Source organism: Aulonocara sp. 'chitande type north' Nkhata Bay, linkage group LG17 (assembly GCF_057382095.1).
Source record: "Aulonocara sp. 'chitande type north' Nkhata Bay isolate Kocher_YH1m ecotype deep benthic linkage group LG17, A_spYH_male_GT1.1, whole genome shotgun sequence".
Taxonomy (NCBI): domain Eukaryota; kingdom Metazoa; phylum Chordata; class Actinopteri; order Cichliformes; family Cichlidae; genus Aulonocara; species Aulonocara sp. 'chitande type north' Nkhata Bay.
The window spans coordinates 26,297,398-26,311,813 of NC_141360.1; the positions used below are offsets into that span (position 1 = coordinate 26,297,398).

The 14,416-nt window shown below is 41.7% G+C and overlaps 2 protein-coding genes across 2 annotated transcripts; both read left to right on the forward strand.

The window, feature by feature from the left end:
- Positions 1–3,454: 3,454 nt before the first annotated feature.
- myf6 (myogenic factor 6) lies at positions 3,455–5,141 on the forward strand. Its single transcript, XM_086269082.1, has 3 exons — positions 3,455–3,987; positions 4,616–4,703; positions 4,808–5,141. The coding sequence occupies exons 1-3, from the start codon at positions 3,481–3,483 to the stop codon at positions 4,888–4,890; spliced, it is 678 nt and encodes a 225-aa protein (XP_086125208.1). The 5' UTR covers positions 3,455–3,480; the 3' UTR covers positions 4,891–5,141.
- A 5,979-nt stretch (positions 5,142–11,120) lies between these two features.
- On the forward strand, positions 11,121–14,018 carry myf5 (myogenic factor 5). Its single transcript, XM_086269081.1, has 3 exons — positions 11,121–11,573; positions 12,488–12,560; positions 12,770–14,018. The coding sequence occupies exons 1-3, from the start codon at positions 11,121–11,123 to the stop codon at positions 12,967–12,969; spliced, it is 726 nt and encodes a 241-aa protein (XP_086125207.1). The 3' UTR covers positions 12,970–14,018.
- The last annotated feature ends 398 nt before the right edge of the window (positions 14,019–14,416 follow it).

Sequence of the window (14,416 nt, forward strand, 5' to 3'; positions counted from 1 at the left end):
CTTCTTAAGGTGCTGAGCAAGTGGCTCAGTAAGAGTGGGTCAGGCAGATTCACAGGTCTGGAAAAGTCAGATAGTAAGTATGAGGAGCATGTGGAACAGAAAAGCAGGTAAGTAAGGGAAAGGTATTAGCAGCCGGTGAGTAGAAGAACAATCATATAAGTAGAATAAGTAGGAGGGCTGGGCTCATGTGGAGGCAAAAAGGTGTCCCTGCCTGACTCCTCCTTAAGCCACGCCCACTCTTAGAGGACACACAACCGCCTACAGCTCAGGCATAACAGTATGACCACCCGCCTAATATTGTGTTTGTCTGCCCTTAGCTGACAACAATGCCCTGAACCATTGAGCCATTAACTCTAGTAGACACCTAAAGGTGTGCTGTGGTATCTGGCACCAACATGTTAGCAACAGATCCTTTAAGTCCTGTTAGTTACACGGTGGGCTGCTGTGGATTGGGATTGTTTGTCCAGCACAGATGTTCAAGTGAACTGAGATCTGGAGAATTTGGAAGCCAGGTTAACAGCTCAGACTCATTGTTGTGCTCCTCAAACATGCCTGAGCCATTTCTGCTATGTGCAGGTGCATTATCCTGCTGGTAGAGGCCACACCGATCAGGGAATACGGTTTTCAGGGTGTACATGGTCTACAACAATGCTTGGGTAGGTGGAATGTGTCAAAGTAACATCCACATGGATGGCAGGACCCAAGGTTTCTAATCAGAACATTGCTCAAAGCATCACCCTTCCTCTGCTGGCTTGCCTTCCTACCATAGTGCATCCTAGTGCCAGGTGTTTCCCAGGTAAGTAACGGAGATGCACCCTGCCATCCATGTGAAGTTAAAGAAAACGTGCTCCATTGAGTCAGGCCACCTTTTTTCATTGCTCCATGGTCCATTTCTGATGCTCATGTGTCCGTTGTTTCAGCAGTGGACAGGGCTCAGCATGGGCACCCAGATAGATCTATGGGTTTGCAGCATTTTTTCATACATGTCTATGGAAAGAGACAACCAGAGGTATTGCCCCCTGCTGGCCATTAGAAGAAAATGCAGATTTAAAACATTTCCTCCAGATACAAAGGATTGCTATAGAACCTATGGTTACTCTGCTGTTTATCACAGAAATCATATCAGTTCAAAGCCAATATTATTGATTTTTTTCAGTTTGCATATATTTATTGGTTTGTAAACTATACAAATGAACACTGCAGTGCAGTATAGCTCTCAAATTGACTTTAATAGTGTCTTTATTGGGGTTTAATTATATGTGTTGTTGGGCCAATTATTTAAGGATTTAGAGATACTGTGGAGTTCTGAGAGCTACTCCTATACTGAAGCGAGAACTTAGAAACTGACAATTACAATTTTTGGAATAACTGAGCCAATATGTTCAAGTATATGTGTAGAAGGTGACTTAGAGATGTTGTGTTGACTTGTGGCAGTATTTCAGACATCCTGTCAAATGATGAAAGGCACTGGTGACTCTTTAAAAACAACATGACAGAAGCTGGGAGCTGAAGGGAAGGGACTTCCACATGCAGGGTCATATAAAACCCCCACATGTGAGCTGGCTGTGCAGCATGCTTTAGTACACACCACCAAGGTCCCAGTGCCTCTTCTGCTCTTAAATTTGATTCATTCATTCATTCATTCATTCAAAAAAAACAAAACACCCCTGCTCTTTATGTGTCTCTCTGCTCCGCAAAGAAGCCGACAGTTATCTGGATGCATGTCGAAAGATGTGTTTGTTTTTGTGTCTCAAAGGCTGCCGCAGCCTAATGAGATCATCTTATTTCATTTCAAAAGACAAGGTCATGCAGTCACTCAAAAATAGGAATCCCTCACATTCCTGCCTGTGAAGTTTCCAATCACAGCCCTTTGAGTTTGGAGGAAAAATGCCAACAGGCAATATATCACCTCTTCACAGGCTTTTATCTCTTTTATGAATCTGAAATGACTGAGCCACGTTTCTATTTATATCATCGAGTTGAGACATTTCTCAAAGCTCTTTTGACTGTGCGCATTCCCATCTATTTATGTTGAGACCGCATACAACTTACAGTTGTCCATACTGTCTAAAATGAGCACAACAAACTAGAGTTAAAACAGCAGCGATATGGTTTATTTGAAATAATCTATTATGATATCTATTGTTGTTTTCTGATTTGCTGATCAAATCTGGCTTTTGTCATGGATCCTTAAAGTAAACAGAATAACATGTCATAAATAAGAACCACAACTGGGTTTCCAGATTGCAAAATATTCAATTTGGTCAAATTATACACAACCCATCATGCAACCTGATTTTCTCTTTTTTGGGTTTAGAAGTTTATTAGCTTCCTTCCTTCATGTGGTGTTTCCAAAAAAAAAAAAGAGCTCCAGGGCATCTGAAATAGCCTTAAATTTGTTTATTAACTGCCGCCACAGTAAGAACAGTTGTAGGTTCAAACTTGCCTGAGGCCTTTTTTTTTCCAGAAGTTTGCATATTCTACTTTTGTCTACACAGGTTCCTCTCACAGACCAAAACTGTTGCCATGCCATTTTAAGTTGTAACTCAATTGTCTTTACGTGTGGATTCGAGTGTGTGTGGATGTCTGTGTCTCTTTGATGGGCTGTATGGTTGGCAGTGTTCAATGCCTCTTGCTCAGTGAAGGCTTCTTAATCAACTTAAAGCCCTTTCTTTTTTGTGATGTCGTCAAATTCATAGAACAAAATTTAACTAGCGACTTCATTGGCAGTTTAAGAGTGAGAATAATTCTTCATGTCAGCTGGTATTGACCATTACGAAGGCTTATCAGTTTAAAGAGACTGAGAATTGAATGAATTTCGTTTGAAGATGCCCCATGGTTGACGCCTGACGCCTCCAGCACTTTGTGACCCTCTCAGTGGTTAAGAAGGGTGGAAAATGAAGATTATGGAAACTCTCCACACTCTCTTTCTTTAGGTTTAAGAATCAGATTTTTACAGCAATGATTCCTAACCTTGATTGCCATGTAATCCTATTTGGAAAGGATCATTTTCAATCATTCATTCGTACAATTAAAACTATGCTGCAGACATAGCAGTTAAAGACACTTTTTACAACCCAACCTGGCAACACAGAGCTTTTGTCCAGTTACTTAAAAACACACTAATGAGTTATTAATAACTATTAATGAAGTGTTTTGCTACAAATTAGAGCCCCCTGTGATGTACGGATAAAAGCGAGAAACAGTAATCTCTCTATCCTGTAACATTTACTTTTTCATTGTGAAATATCATAACGCACATGCACCTGTTATGAAACCTGAGGGGACATTTCTGTCTGTACAAAGTCAGTATGTTGTGAAGACCGATTGAAAAAAAAAAAAAAAGATGGTTGTTGCAGTGTGGCAGCCAAAGTGTTGGATAGAGTTTCACATTCTATATATAATCTGTTGACTTGTGTCCTTGCTGCTCTATTTAAATGCCAGAGACCAGTGTGAATACAGAGTGAGGAGCGCAGCAATATGATGGACCTTTTCGAGACCAACAGTTATCTTTTTAATGATTTGCGCTATCTGGAGGAAGCAGATCATGGACCACTACAGCACTTGGATATGGCAGGGGTTTCCCCTCTGTACAATGGCAATGACAGCCCACTGTCCCAAGCGGGTCACGATAATATCCCGTCCGGTGGGGAGAGCAGTGGAGAGGAGCACGTCCCCGCGCCTCCGGGTCTCCGGGCGCACTGCGAGGGTCAGTGCCTCATGTGGGCCTGTAAGATCTGCAAGAGAAAGACGGCTCCCACGGATAGACGTAAGGCTGCGACCCTCAGGGAGAGGAGGAGGCTTAAGAAGATCAACGAAGCCTTCGACGCACTGAAGAGGAAGACCGTAGCCAATCCCAACCAGAGGCTACCCAAAGTGGAGATTTTACGCAGCGCCATCAGCTACATAGAGAGGCTGCAGGAGCTGCTGCAGACGCTGGACGAGCAGGAGAAAACCGGATCTCCATGTGACGCAAAAGAAAACAATGTGAGCGAGTATACCAACCTGAAGAGGAAACTCCTCATACTATTCACATGAATGTGTAAATCTGTGCATCTGTGGATTTCAGATTATTCCCCACCCGATCAAGAATATCCCAGTTTGGACTTTTAATGTGTTTGTGGTGCTCATTAATGACATTATAACGTGAATGCTTATTACTCTGTGCCACACTGATTTTTTTAATCTAGCAGTGTGGTTTTCACTAATAATATAATTACAAATTTCTCACGTCGTGGTCTTTGAATACTTTTAATTACTTTCTTATTGAATGTTGAATGCTTCTCAGTAATAGCAGCCTGTTTCTGCAATAATTTAAAAGTTTTTTCTTCATATTACAGGCAATAATATTTAATCAATTCGCTCTTATTTATGTAGCCCCAAATCACAACAGTCACCTAAAGGTGCTTTATATTGTAAGGTAAAGACCCTACAATAATACAGAGAATCAAACAAACTCCTATGGAAATGCACTTGGTGACTGTGGGAAGGAAAAACTCCCTTTCATGAGGAAGGAACCTGGCTCATCTGCCGTGACTGGTTCGTGGTGAGGGAAAGAAAACAGGATAAATGAGGCTATGTGGAAAAGAATATGGATAATGTGTGTTTTTTACAGGTGGCCGGTGAGTACCACTGGAAGAAATCCTCTGAGGCTTGGCCAACCTCTGCTGACCATTCCACTTCAGCAATGAACCGCACAGAAGGTACACACCTTGCACACTACCTTTGCTTGAAGTCAGGTGTAAATTCATTAAAAAAAGAGAAAAAGAGAAAACATCATGTGGTATCATAAGTCCTTTCATTTTAGGAGCCAGTGAGTCTTCCGCGTCCTCCAGCCTCCTGCGGCTGTCCTCCATCGTGGACAGCATCACCAACGACAGCAGTCAGTGAGGACGTCTCAGAAAACTGAAACATTAGCAAACTATCTGACATTTTCAATATGATCTATTCTGATCATCTGTGAACTATTTTTGCTATACTAAACCATTCTGACTTCTGTTTGTAAGTACTTCATTTGTACAGGAAGCGCAAAAGATTTGTACATATTTTATATTGACATGAAGTTTAGATGTATTTATTTTGTGTCCAAAGGCTAACCTTGGCTTTAAGGAAGCTGAAATTCTCTTTATTTAATGTACACAGTTGACCAACAAAATAAATGACTGAGTTCTACTATTGCAGTTGTGCAAACCTTGGTATATTTATTTGCAAGGGCATGCCAGATTGGTGTTTGCAATCCATTGTATTTTGGATGGAACATCTGATCCTTATTAGTTACTCAGGACTGATACTCTATTAAACCCTCCTTTACCTTCAGAACTGCCTTAATCCTTCATGACATAGATGCAGTTGGTACTAAGCAGCCCAAAGCATGCCAAGAAAATAACCCCCAGACCATTACACCACCACCATCACTCTGAACCTTGGATACAGCTCAGGAGAAATCAAGACTCATCAGACCAGGCAACTTTTTCCACTCTTCTCTTATCCATTTTTAGCGATTGCTGGCAAATTGTAGCCTCAGTTTCCTGTTTTTATTTCCTCCTGCTGTGATCTGTCCAAGGTGTACCCTGTCTCTTGCCCTAAGACAGCTGGGATAGGCTCCAGCGGAAGTGAATGGATGAATTTCAGTGGGCCTCCCCTGTCTTGTTCTCGGGCTCTTTTGCCACCTCATTTAAAAATGCCCCTGCTGGTTGCATTAAAAAAACCACAACAATTTTAAAAAAAAGCTATTTGCTCAAGATCTGCCAGTTCCGTTAACATTCAACATTCTACTAGAGGTCCATATAAACCATTTAAACTGCCCTGAAACATTTTGCTGCTCTCTCTGTTCCAACTGGCATCCAGCAGGCCTGAGCCCACAACAGTAACTCGAGTCTCCTCCAAACACAGCGTGCCTCTGCTCTCCTCTCCTATCATATGTTGGGGACGTGGAAACTTGGGTTGCAGGCATAAGTGCAAAGCCCAGCAGGATAATGAAGTTATCTGAGCCATTAATTCATCATCGCTAGCTTCGTCATCTGGTGGCAAAGCGTTCACACACGAGCTATTTAAACGTGTGACATGATGCTAACGACATGGAAATCCACAGAGTCTTGTATTGACATGATAAAGGGGTGTTTGTTGATGATGTTGGGGGGGGGGGGGGGGGGGGTGCACTGCGCTCCTTCAGATCTTAGCAGATGACACAGAGCCATGGTTGACCTTTGAGACTCTGCCTCATCTCTCAGGCCTGCAGCCGCACACACAGATATGAACACACAAAGTGTCTCTCGTGCACACATGCCAAGTTCATAAGGAGTTAAAGACCTCAATGAAATATTAAGCCAAGGGAGAACAATGCATATCTCAAAGCTTTGATTTAGCAGTGGTGCAAAGACAAACAATTTTACTCAAGTAGTGTGCTTGGAATCAAATTTGAGGTGTTCCTCCTCTAACTTGAACACACTTTTTGCTATGTATATTGACTCCTTTTCAGTATCTTCAATAATTCATTAAAAACAACCAGGAAGAAAGTTCAGAGGTTTGGAGGCCTTCGTCTGTTTGGTGTTCTATGTATTTTAAGTAGTCTGAAGTGTGTTGAGTGACTGGTTCAGGATGCCAATACGCTCTACAAAGCTAATTAGAGGGACCTTTCTTCCCACAGCTGTGAGGCTTTTTTCATTCTATATTTTATGCCAGTGTTTCCTCTCATTAAGGCACATCATGTACACATGTCCTTTTATTTATTAACTAGTCTAGAACAGGTAATTGAATTGAGTTTGTTTTTAATATAGTGGCTCGACAATTTCCAACAAAAGAAAACCTGCAGCGCTCTTACAAGATCTGTTGGTTTGTGCATTAGTCTTTCTAGCTTTGGGGCAGTGTGTGTTTCCCTATCTACACAACACCTCTACCACATTTAATATAAAGATACCGGAAATCTTTTTTACTTGAGCATGCATAGGTGCACGTTCTGGATAAAGCATAACACTCATGGTTTTTCTTTAGCTACTTGAGTGTGGATTAATAAAAAATACTTCAAAGTTCAAAGTAAAAGTTTGTGCAATATTACTTTCACAGTACTGTGTACTTTTATTCCCAAAATGAAGTTAACACTTCCAGAACCAAACTAAATTAAAGCTGGTAAACATACACTAATGCAAGGTTCTGTATGATATGGTATTATTCAGCATGCATACATCTTATACTAAATATCCTTTTTTTTCTGTAGAAACCAGACAGAAATCCGATAGCGCTAACAGTAATGTGATTTTAATGGGCTCCTACTCACTCATTCTGATAGCAGTGATACTTACTTTGCAGCTCATATGTGTAGCAGTGGATGTAATATCTGTTACAATGGAGGCCGGTAATCACATTTAAAAAACATTTCCTTTCTGTGCTGTTAGTAGAGTTGTATTGACTGCATTTTGAACCTCATTGTCTTATTTTTGTGTTTGCACCATCTGACTGTGTGCATGCTCACAGAAATAGCCCTGCTCTCTCCAAGTCCAGACTTTCTCTTGTATGACTTTACGGGGATTTCGGTGTTACTGATGACACCATATAATTGTCATTTGGCTGTGAAGGCAGCGTTTTGAAAGTTAAAGCTGATGAAAGGCGAGCTGTTATAGGAGGGGGGATAAGCCTGGAGGCTGAAATGCTCTGATTTACTCAGACTTTCCTTGAATATCCTGCTAGCAAAGGATTCAGTACTGACGGGGCTGGCGGTGCACCTCTTTCTGCTCGCTGCCAACACAAATGGTGTTGCCACTCATTTTTTTTTTTCATTCGTTCTTGTGGGGAATGTAAAATGGACTTGGATTTTATGTGGGTGGGAAATTGCCTTTAACCAAAAACACTGTGCTTTGAAAAATAAAATCCATTGTTCTTTCTTTTGATTTTGATTTTATTTGATCGCTTTTGTTTGCTTTTTTCCTTTCATCCACAGCTTTCCATGTAGAGCAAACTGAGGTAAGGACCCAGTTAGGAGCAATAGAGTTTTTCTTTCAGATTATAACATTTTAAACATCTAATCAGTATGATATTTTAACAGGGAAGTGCCCACTGTTGGGCATTGGAAGGGGTCTTCCCACCCAGCAATACCATTTTCATGTCAGCATGCATTTTTTTTTACTGATAAAGTTAAACTTTATTTATTTATTTATTTATTTATTTATTTATTATATTTATATTTAATAGTTGCACTAACCCAAACCATTACTTTTTCTAAACACACCAAGTAACACATTCCTACTTAAAAACATATTTAAAAATCATACAAATATGTGAACAACTGTGATCTCAATGTTTTAAGCTTAGGTCTTTGGAGTCCACCACACCTCCCATTTTCAAATGTGTTCAGGGACTTAAAATAATGTTGGAAATTCGTGCAGAGGAACCTTTTTTATTTAAGGGAATATTTATGTTCACAAACATGAAACAGCACAAACTGCTGTTGTTTTTATATTTTGATCAGATATTCTGACTTCCTGCCCACCTCTCCATGACTTCCTCTTGCTCCTTCTGTGCCATGAAGTTAACCTAACTCGAATAAATATATATTTGATCTTTTTATTTTAAATAAAATTCAACTTAAATGTCAATAAGACAGAAAAGGGGACATGGGCTGTGTTTGGCCTCTGGAGTGGGGCATGGTAAAGTCTGAGAACCACTGGGTCAAGTGAACACATCGAGAGGTTCAATAAATCTCAATGGGATTCTTGTAATTTACACAAACTTGCATTTTAAGATTGACTTAATTTTCACACTGTTACCTGCGTCATAATCACGTACTTAATTACTCAACTTACATTTTACATATTTTTACATATAGAGAATATTTTGCTGTTATTTCTGTTTTGTCCTTTTAAAAAGTTTTGACATTTGTATTATTAACAATACAAACGAAAAGCAGACATGCCCATGCATAGACAAACTAATGAATCATCCTCAGTGGGACTGTCATAAAAAGGAATACCCCCCCCCCCCCCCCCCCCCCCCACACACACACACAAACACACAAAACCGGCTAAACCACTTTCTAATCCCGACAACTTTTGATGGTATTCAAAGTGGCCACTCAGTACTTTTACTGTTCTGACAAGTATATACCGTAAATCCTATAACTCTGGATAGTTTGGATTTATTAAATAAAAATACATTTATTTATAGATTTCCATAAAACCGTTTATTTTGCTAAATGGGAGGAGGAATGTAAGCGATGCACTGCCTCTCTATCTGGGGGATGGTGCAGCACCAAGCAAGCAGCATAAAGTCAAAGCGTGAGGCACTTTAGAAGAAATAAGGTTTTCAGACGTGAGGCAGATGAAACATAAAAAGATCACCTCCTGCCCCTCACTTAACTCTGTCTTTGACCCTTGAGAACAACAAAAAAGCAACCTCGGAGAGCTCCCCAGAGACGAGACGAGTGCGCAGATCACATCTCCAGCCTGCGCACAATATCGTCTCCCCGCATCATTACGCCATGTGCTGCACTAATCTAACCCCCCGGCTCAATTAAGCTGATGCCAGGTTTTCTCATTGTCCGAGTTGTTCTCAGTCTAAACAGCCTTTGATCTTCGCAGCTAGCTACAAGCTCAGGCGAGCCGATGTCTTCTTCAGCTGTGCCTAATCCAAACTCCGACGGCAATTCAGAGGCAGCAGCAGGTACTGGTGTTTTCTTAGGTGTGCGCAGTTCCCAGAGAAGTGGTGATGGGGCTGGAGGGAGTGGGGGTCGTGCCAAACGCTTTGACACATTGTGAGAAATATCCGCATTGTATCCTTGTAAGCTGTCACCAACATCATTACCTAAACCAGCTGGACTGGGTCAAACTGTGAAAAGCATCATTTCAGAATCTTTAGATGTTTCTGCAAATCTTAAATGGAGACACTTTATCTTCTAACTACAGGGATGTTAAAATATGGGGAAAAAGCAATTTGAGAAAAGGCTTTGGATCGTTTTCACTGTGTACTTTAATTCTGTTAAATTAGCCTCAAACATTGGGGTGAGGACCCCAAGGAAGGGACATAAGAATGAATGTGATTTGCTGATTCTGCAGTGTTGGCCTTCAAAAATTCAGCTCAGATCCTCTGTTATTGTTAAAGATGGATTAAAAACTGCGGGATGTGGGACTTGAATGTTTATCAGTCCGGAAAAAAAAGATGTTGGAGAGCCACTACAGGGACAAATATTGAATTATCTTCACTGTAAACATCCTCACTCCGTAATCCCTGAGTCATCCCCTTGAATGAAAGCCTCTGCACCATCACGGCCATCTGTTGTGTGCTTGAGTCGTGTCAATAACTTTTAACGGTTAAAATTTGGTCCCTCAATGTTGCAGGGAGTTGTGCAGTGGTGTCAGTGCAATAATTACTGTTTTAATGAGCTTTGGCAAACAGGGATCGGCTCATTCACAGCACCTTAAGTAATGAGTTTGAGTGTTTAAGGGGGGGCGGCTTACCGCACTAATGTGAATTCACAGGGCTTGAAATGCTACACCTTCCTTTGCAGCTGGGCTGCATCTGCAACGCTGTTGTCTTCACCGTAAAAATTGCCCTGCATACTCCAACAAGTGGTCACCCTCTTTTACAGCAGAATTTGACTAAACTAAAAACACTGCGATGTTCATGTCTTCACAGCCACGTGTCACTTTCACTGTGCGCTATGACATGATGCCTAAAGGCTGGTTACAGATACATGCAGCATAAATAATACATTACAATACTTATTAGCGCTTTAAAACATGCCAGCTTCGGTCAAAGCTGCACTCCCCTTAAACATCTCTAAGCCTTGTATTAATTGTGGACTTGTAAGAGAAGAGTGTTGATGAGTGGGAAAACACCAGTAAGTGCAGATGTGGGAAACTCCACAGGGTACTGGGGGGTGAGAAGCAACGAGTTGGGATGTGGCAGGGAGGGAGAAGAGCCGACTCCTGCCTGCCTTCTGGCTGGGCCAATGGGCCATGGTAATTAGATCTGGCCAATGTGGGCCCTGGGCTTTGGCCTCGGGGCATATAAGGGGGGCCTGGGGCAACAGACCCCTCATATCACTCAGAGGTCTCTTCTCTTTCACCCAAACTCTACTACCCTTCTTCCTTACTTCCTTTGCGGCCATCTCCTTCTCCATCCAACAAGCCATGGATGTCTTCTCGCCATCACAGGTCTACTATGACAGAGCATGTGCTTCCTCTCCAGACAGCCTGGATTTCGGCCCAGGCATGGAGCTTGCTGGCTCCGAGGAGGACGAGCACGTCAGGGTTCCAGGAGCCCCCCACCAGCCAGGACATTGCCTCCAGTGGGCCTGTAAGGCCTGCAAGCGCAAGTCGAGCTTTGTAGATCGCAGACGGGCTGCCACCATGCGCGAGCGCCGGCGGCTGAAGAAGGTGAACCACGCTTTTGAGGCTTTGAGGCGTTGCACTTCGGCCAACCCCAGCCAGCGCCTGCCCAAGGTGGAGATCCTGCGCAACGCCATCCAGTACATCGAGAGCCTGCAGGAGCTGCTACGAGAACAGGTGGAAAACTTTTATGGCCTACCTGGAGAGAGCAGCTCTGAGCCTGGAAGCCCGCTGTCCAGCTGCTCTGATGGCATGGTAAGACCGCTGATCCTCATCTTTATGCAAATGCCTGGTTTTATCAGGGTCTTTGGCAGCAAAGAAATTAGAACCACTGCACAGCAAATCCCGGAAAAGGTCTTTATTGTTGTTTACTGCTAAAGTCATCATCAGTGTTGAACAAGAGCACTTCTATCAGTTCTCTTTACCTCATCAAGTTTTTTATTTCAATGCAGAACCCTGATTTCCACTTTAGCAACCTGTTAATCAAATGAGCTTGCTTTGCCTCAAGACCATAATTATCATGGTTTTCCATGCATGACATACACCTCCCATAATTCCTTAATGCAAACATCTATTATGTTGTCTTACAAGAATCTCCGTCCTCTGCTTGTGATGCTTATTATTACAGGTTATATTGAATCTCTGTTTGAAGGTGACTTTGCATCAAATAATACAAAAACAACTTATAAGGCTGGATTGGACTAATGGCTTTCCCACCACCGGACACTTTATAGCCCCATTAAACCAACCTAAATCCACCTTACTGAAGTCTGGCAGGCAAAACTGGGCGCTTTTCTGCATTCCATCCTGACTGCATGTTCTGCACCACTGCCAGGATTTTCTGCAGATTTACTAGGAGAAAGTGTCATCTTGCACAAACTGGTGTTGCTTCCACTGATACAATCGATTCGCTACACTCGGAGTCGGGCCGGGGAGGGGAGAGCACAAAAAACCACTTTGGCTTTAAGGTGCATGTGAAATAAAGAAGCCAATAACTTTGGAATTCAGGATTTATTAGCCTGTCCGAAATATCATGGCGGGCACTGCACTGGGTGTTTTCTTCCTATCCAGTATAACACAGCGGTTTAAACAAGCAGCTTATCATATCTGTCTGTTTGCAAGTATTTGAAGGAATTCAAGGGTAAATTCAATTTCACATTTCCTTTCAGGCTGACAGCAACAGTCCAGTGTGGCAACAGCTGAATGCAAACTACAGCAACGGCTATTCATATGCAAAGAACAGTAAGACCTTTTAACTTAAGCAGCAGTTTGATATGAATATAATGTGAATTCTTGCCTGCAAGGCTTTAAAAAACGAATATCTGAACAGCAGATTATGTTATATTTAGACTTTATTTTATTACGTTTCCATCTCTAAAGTCAGCTTATATAACATGCCGAGCTGTATGATCCAAATTTGGCTAATTTGAATTTGGGATCCTCTTCATCAGATAGCGTGGATGATAAAGCAGCCGGAGCGTCCAGTCTGGAGTGCCTGTCCAGTATCGTGGACCGCCTGTCCTCGGTGGAGTCCAGTAGCTGTGGGCCGGCTGGCCTTAGAAACACATCCAGCTTCTCCCCCGGCAGCTCTGACTCACAGCCCTGCACACCGGAGAGCCCCGGATCCAGGCCCGTCTACCACGTCCTGTGAAGCATTGCTTTGATGTGAATATATATTGCCTCAGGCGGGCGCCGTGCTTTTACCCAACACCAGCTGCATTTGCAACCAAAAGCGATAAGAACTAGTTTTGGGCAAGTGGGAGGAAAACCCAGCAGAACCTGAGGGACGCGCGGTGGCCAGCTTTTGTACTGTACATGAGATTGTAAATATGTAATGTAAATGCCCATTTATTCTATACTTTCTATTATCCCCACTGAGACATATTTAATTATAACAGCTGATGTAATGTTGCATTATTCAAAAAAAGAAATGGTATTTAAGCAGTTCAGTTCAGGTGAGTGTGAGTTTTAGCAGGTTTTGTCCTGTTAAAAGGGAGTTTTTTTTTATCCCCACTTTTTTATTTTTTTATTGTAAAGTGTCATGAAATGACTAATGTTGCTTTTATTGGCACTATATATACATGAATAAAAAGTGAACTGAATTGAAGGAGTGTTGTGCTACACTGTTACATCCCCTGTTTTGTTCTTTGGTCTTTTTTCTACTTTTTTTTGCATTTAGAAACCAGTTTTTTTCTAGTTAATCAGATGCTACGCTGAAAGTTTGGAGACCGAAAAATAAAATGTCTGCAAAAAAAAGTTGAAAATCCTAATTAGCATGAATCTCACTCACTTTAATAGAGCTTTTCAGCAAAAGTTAATTAATTATGAACAGTTCACCGATGCTGAAAGCGGCTGCTGCCATTTCAGTTTTTATCTTTTGATCTCTTTGGCTTTTTGAAGATTTAAAAAAAATATTGTTTCTAGAACAGGTCAATTTTTCCTTACGATGGCAGATTTATATTCATTTGCAGAATCATGATTAGGAGTCCAAAAAACTATCAAAATAAAAGGCCAAGTTATTTATTATGTGCCTCACATGTGGTGTGTCCCAGACGTCTTGGAGTTTTCTTCAGCTAACAAGGTGTCAGGATCACTGATAGAGGTCATCTGATATCGTTTATCATTTTTACCCTGCCATAATCATTCATGTCGCCTGTTTGCTGATGAGTCAGTACAGCAGTGTAAAAGCCAAATTCGTGGTGTCTTTCCTGGATCACAGAAATGATTCAATAAAAACCGACAACTGTGTAAATAAAGGAAAAAATTCAAAACATCTCTAAACTCATTTTTGTGTCTCTGTACTCGTGAAGTGTAAAGCTGCACTCTGTGTGTGTGTGTGTGTGTGTGTGTGTGTGTGTACCTGTTTGTTCCTTCCTACCAAATGTGAGTCATCATTAACACCCTTGATTACACCATCAACACAAGAGTTAAGAACAAATGGCCTCTAATTGCATGTATTGTGTGACTGAAGAGGAGGAGGCGGCGGAGGGGGAGGGGGTCACATATGTCATGTCATGTCTTTGATCATGCACTAAGAAAGCTTGTTTTCAACGGATGAGTTGGAAAGCTGTAATACCGTGTCAGTGCATTTGTCAGAA

Coding starts and splice junctions, on each gene's coding strand:
- myf6 (XM_086269082.1), top strand. CDS start 3,481: ATGATGGACCTTTTCGAGACCAACAGTTATCTTTTTAATGATTTGCGC. Junction 3,988..4,615: donor GTGACGCAAAAGAAAACAAT/GTGAGCGAGTAT, acceptor TGTTTTTTACAG/GTGGCCGGTGAGTACCACTG. Junction 4,704..4,807: donor AGCAATGAACCGCACAGAAG/GTACACACCTTG, acceptor CTTTCATTTTAG/GAGCCAGTGAGTCTTCCGCG.
- myf5 (XM_086269081.1), top strand. CDS start 11,121: ATGGATGTCTTCTCGCCATCACAGGTCTACTATGACAGAGCATGTGCT. Junction 11,574..12,487: donor CCAGCTGCTCTGATGGCATG/GTAAGACCGCTG, acceptor ATTTCCTTTCAG/GCTGACAGCAACAGTCCAGT. Junction 12,561..12,769: donor CTATTCATATGCAAAGAACA/GTAAGACCTTTT, acceptor CCTCTTCATCAG/ATAGCGTGGATGATAAAGCA.